The sequence below is a fragment of the Zonotrichia leucophrys genome, chromosome 3 (assembly GCF_028769735.1).
Source record: "Zonotrichia leucophrys gambelii isolate GWCS_2022_RI chromosome 3, RI_Zleu_2.0, whole genome shotgun sequence".
Taxonomy (NCBI): Eukaryota; Metazoa; Chordata; class Aves; order Passeriformes; family Passerellidae; genus Zonotrichia; species Zonotrichia leucophrys.
The window spans coordinates 98,712,302-98,717,369 of record NC_088172.1 but is presented as its reverse complement, the minus strand read 5'-3'; the positions used below and the strand labels follow the sequence as shown (position 1 = coordinate 98,717,369).

Sequence of the window (5,068 nt, the reverse complement as noted above, 5' to 3'; positions counted from 1 at the left end):
CGCCGCCTTGCCCGGGCGGGCCCGCGCAGCGAGGCACGCTGGGAAATGGAGTTCGTTCTCCGGTAGGGTGGCGGCCATGCGGTACCGGCCCGGCCGCGTCTCCGATCCCCGGCTGAAACAGCGCATCAAGCAGGTACCGCCTGTCCTCCGGGGCACCCCGAACACCCCCGGCACCCCCGGTACCACCGGCACCGGCAGCCGGCGTGGGGTCTTGTGTATCCTCCTTTGGCTGAGGGCCGTGAGCATCCGGCCCGCTCAGTGCTAGGAGAGCACCAAACCCCGGCCCTGCCTCTGAGGGCTTTAGAAAGGCCTTAAAAAGGCTTCAGAAAGGTCCATTAGTGTATTTTATTGATTTTAATTTTCTGTCAAGTCTTTTTTTTTTTCCGTGTCATTTTTCTGCCCTCTTTAGTACGTCTGGTGTTGAGGCTGGCTGCTGCTGCTTCATATGTGAAATGAATAGGGCAAAAGAAATATAGTCAAAGTATTTTTATATATATATATATTTATATTTAGACTTATATGTGTGTATATATACACACACGGTGTGTGTCTGTATGTATATATGCCTATGTATATATATGTAGATATATATAGATGTATATATATACACATATATATGTAATATATATTCTATTTATTATTATATATATTTATTTTATATTTTTTATTTATACATTTGCATGCACATACCTATATACCACATGTATAAATATATATATATACACACATATATACACACATATATGCACACACACACACATATATATATATACTTGTGGTATATAGGTATCTGTATGTAAATATATATGTGTTTATATGTATATATTTGGAAGAATTTCACTGAAAGGGTGATTAGACATTGGAATGGGCTGCCCAAGAGGTGATGGAGTCACATCCCTGGATGTGTTTAAGGAAGGACTGGATGGGGATCTTCATGGATTGGACTGATGATCTCAGAGATCTTTTCCAGCCTAAACAATCCTGCAGTTCTGTGACACTGGCAAATGCTGTTTGTGTTTGGGAACATGTTCAGGGATTTTAATGAATAGCTGAGAAAAGGACAGAATGGGATTATTTCCCAAATACATGGTGAGAACAACAGGGCAAACTGTGATTCCTTCAAGTGCTGTGCCACATCTTATGGTGGTTTGTAATGACTTTGCACCTTGAACTCCAGGTTTCTGAGCCTCTGTATAAATGTACTCCACTTCTAATTCCTGAAAATGAGGCAGTGACTGCTTGGTGTAATTCACAAGATCACATTGGGTGTGTCTTGAGTATTCCAAAGTGGAAAAGGCAGCTGGGTTTGTGGTAGCCTTGATATTTCTTGCAGGGCAGGAGCTGCCCGTGGGTGATCTGAAGTTCAGCATCATTTTAAAAGCTAAATATGTGTTCAATTTGATTGTTTTCTATGGAGTTATGAACTTAAATGAGGGTTTGAAATCCTTCTTGCTGTGATACTTGTGATACCAGATCTTTTAGGATGATTCTGTATTTTCTTCCTCTTTTTCAAGAAGGAATCCATTTTTATGGTATCAAAAGTTTTTACTGCTGGTTTGCAGAGTGGGGGAAGACAGCAAGTGGGGTACAGTTGTACATGAAAATTAGTACATTTTCTCACACTTTCATGATTGGGGTTTGAAAATGGGTTGGATTAGCTGCTGTCAGAGCAATAAAAAGGCTTGAGAGAATTTACTTTATTAATATAGTTCTCTATAGCATGCTCTGAGATGTCTTGTACAGATTAAAGTTGTTCTTATGAGAGTATCCCTGCTGATTCATAGAGGTGGATTCATTTTTAGGGCAGGAGATTAAACCAAAAGGAGGATAACTGAGAGGAACCAAGACAATAAGATGGTGTGTGGGCTACAAAATCAGCTTTCTTGCTAAATAAAAATAACAGAATTGACCCAGCAGAAGCCCCCAAGTGTAGGATGCTGCCTTTGCCCAGGAATCTGTGCTTTAATCAACATTTCCCAGTTCATTGGGAAATACTGTCTGGTGTGTTGCAAGGCAGTGCAAAGCTGATTCTGATTCTCATTTCAACTTTTGAGGAGGGCAGAATTTAAAATAGGCATATTTGGTCAAGCTGTTGTGGTGAAATGAATGACAATGATTTTATTCCCTGCTTCAATTTCTTTATTTCAGTATCTTGCAAGCAGTAAGTGTGGGCAGTATGTTGACATTGGGATTCTAGCATCTGATTTGCAGAAAACCTACAGGTGAGCCAACATTTGTCTTCTTACATCCTGTGTTCAAAATGTAGAATATATTAGTTTGTTCTATTGCATTCATTATGGAAGTTATAATTTTCTGTATGTTACCTTCATTAGCAGTTGTTGAGGCTGACTGAAGCACTAAGATTGTTTGGTTTCCCTCTGCTGATACATTTAATGACTCATATTTTATTAATTCATTGGCCTTATAAAATCTAGCTGTGGTTTGGGTTTTTATGGGTTGATTTTTGTTTTGTTTGAAATAAAAAGCTGCAGATTCATTGCAGCATGTTGGGGTTTACCCCAGTGAGTTTAAAATATAAAATGTAACACCTCAGTGCAGACATGGGGGAGGGACAGAGGATCCAGTAAGACACTAATTAATATCTTGCTCAGCAAGACAATCACCTTTTTGCCCAGGTAGTTTTTAAATCTCTTTTCCATGTACTTTTTCCACTGGGAATGACATTAAGTTGCAGGAAAAACCAGTTGGTGTAACCTTTGTTTATTTTGTTTTTTTTCAGTGTAGATTATGGACGAAGAAAAAGAAATGCCTTTAGAATACAAGTTGCAAAAGGTAGGTCTGTTAATACAGTGTCCAAAATGCCCAATTCTTTGTGCTTTGGCTGTTAATTCTTAAAAAGGTTAAACTTTTTTCTTGCAGTGTTTGAAACAATCAGCAATGAAAAGGAGCGTGAAGATTTGGCAGTTTTAGAATCTGAGCATGTGGCAAAAAGAGCAAGACAGCAAGAGAAAAATGAGTAAGGAGAGTTTTTAGTACTAAATTAACAATGCCATTGCTGTTACCAGTTCCTTAAAGCTTTTATGGGTTTGGTTTATTGCATTTTGGTTGCTTCAAGGGTGCAGGTGGATCCCATAGGCTTGTGTTCTTTAGAAGTTACCTGTAGTTATTGGGAACTTTTATTTGGTGCTGAAGACAAGCAGATATTAGAGCCAATCATGATTTCTCTATTGTGGGGAGCATACAGCCCTGAATTAGTGGACAACCTTATGGCTTCCTTGAGAGTTTTCCACATAATGCCCTTGTTCCTCATGTGTTTGGTTTTGTTCTTGGTAGTTTTTGGTTGTGGGAGATACTGGCCACATGTGAGAGAAGAGAGCACCAGACATGATGTTCAGAGTAAATCACCAGTGGGGGATGAGGATTTCCTGACTCCTAACCCTGTCCATAATCCCATGGAGTGTTGTGTTTTCTCTAACCTGGGACAGATATGAAGGATCTCATGGGGAAGCAGGACACTGTTGGCAGAAGGATTGGTCTGGTTCAGCAGTGATTTGCTCCCGTTTCCCTTGGTGAGCTGAGTCAGAGTGAGCTACATCACTTTTATGTAGGTCTGTCTTTAACACAGATTGGCAAATTGATCCAACTCATCACACACTTGGAAAGGATGCATTTTTTAACTTTTCATCCTAGAAGATTGAGAGCATGGGAGTCAGGAATTTCTCTTTCTACATACCATGATTATGGGGAACCACATTGTGGAAATCACTTTTACAGATGTCTCACTTGCAGTTCTGCTCTGATAAATTAATAGTTTTTTTTTCCTTCCCTGTTAAGCACTACTGGAAGTGGCACAGATGACTCTGACTATGATGATTATCCAGAAGATCTAGTAAGTTGTATTTTATTATGATTATTTGTATTTGTATAATATATAATTCTGTGTTGTGAAATTGAAGAGTTTGGAAGGGGAGATAAAGTGTAGTCAGAGTTAGGAATTCCAACTGAGACTCTCTGGAGCTGGAAGGAGGTTGTTTTCCTGAGGGAAAAAGAGGAATTTGTTTGGGGGAATCACTTTTGGGGAGGCACACTGAGAGCCTGAAGGACTTTGGTATCAAAGGGGTGAAGTGATTGAAGGAACTGACATCTCCAGCTCCTGCCTAAAGAGGAGCCTGCCCGTTAACAGGAGTCATTAGAATTCATTCAGAATTCCATCTGAATCTTTACCTGATAGAACCTCAACCTTCAGGCAGCACATGCAGCTTTCTGTGCAGTCATTTGGTTTGCAGAGGAGTGGGTTGGAAGATGCATTGCCTGTTTTCTCCAGCCAGAATAATGCTGAATTATGTTTTTGAAATAGTTTTCATTGACCTCTAAATATAAATAATCCAAGTTAAAACCTGCCCTGTGTATTTTCTTTACAAATGTGTAAATCTGCAGTCTACAAATCACATGAACAGTTCCCTGCTGAGCTTGTACAAGAAAGGAAATCCTGATTCTGTTCCATCCACTCCAAAAAATGAGCCAGTGGAGCCCTCTCCTCGTGTGAGAACAGCACCTCAAACAAGCACCCTCACTCCAGAATCCAGAGGTGACAGACCAAGCTCTGATGGTGGCTGGTTCATTGATAAAACTCCTGATGGGAAAGACTTCTTCATTGACCTTTCTGAGGATGAAGAAGGAGAGGAAAAGAAACTGATTTCTGAGGTACTTTGTGGTTCACAAACCTAAGCAGATGCATCAATAGAATTGGCACATTTCAAGCATGTTTGTACAGAAAGTAGAAAGTCACCGAGTAATGAATTTCTTCCAGATTTTTTTTGAGGAAAATGTAATTCTCAGTATCAAGGAGGCCCAGATTAGTGCCCATACTGAGGGAAAGATGAGTGGGGTGCAGCTGTTATTTATTGCATTTACCAGTGACCAGCCTACCTGGCCTGTGCCTTGCTTAGCCCCTGCTAAAGTCTTAGTCACCCTGGGGAAAGCAGGAAACTTGGTTTTATTTCTTTCATCCTGTAATAGCCCTTCTCTCACATGCACTTAACTTGCGTTTGCACTGAATAATGTTTTTTTACACCCCCTTGTGACTTACTAGAAGTAAAACTTGTTT

The 5,068-nt window shown here is 40.2% G+C and overlaps 1 protein-coding gene across 3 annotated transcripts in view; it reads left to right on the top strand.

The window, feature by feature from the left end:
- The first annotated feature begins 32 nt into the window (after positions 1–32).
- The window catches only part of NVL (nuclear VCP like), a 40,091-nt gene continuing 35,055 nt past the window's right edge, over positions 33–5,068 (top strand). For all 3 annotated transcript variants that reach the window (XM_064709471.1, XM_064709470.1, XM_064709472.1), the window contains exons 1-6: positions 33–133; positions 2,149–2,222; positions 2,741–2,793; positions 2,881–2,977; positions 3,796–3,850; positions 4,399–4,665. In XM_064709471.1, the coding sequence (XP_064565541.1) occupies positions 77–133; positions 2,149–2,222; positions 2,741–2,793; positions 2,881–2,977; positions 3,796–3,850; positions 4,399–4,665 (603 nt within the window). In that variant the 5' untranslated portion in view covers positions 33–76. The remainder of the gene's footprint in view (positions 134–2,148; positions 2,223–2,740; positions 2,794–2,880; positions 2,978–3,795; positions 3,851–4,398; positions 4,666–5,068) is intronic.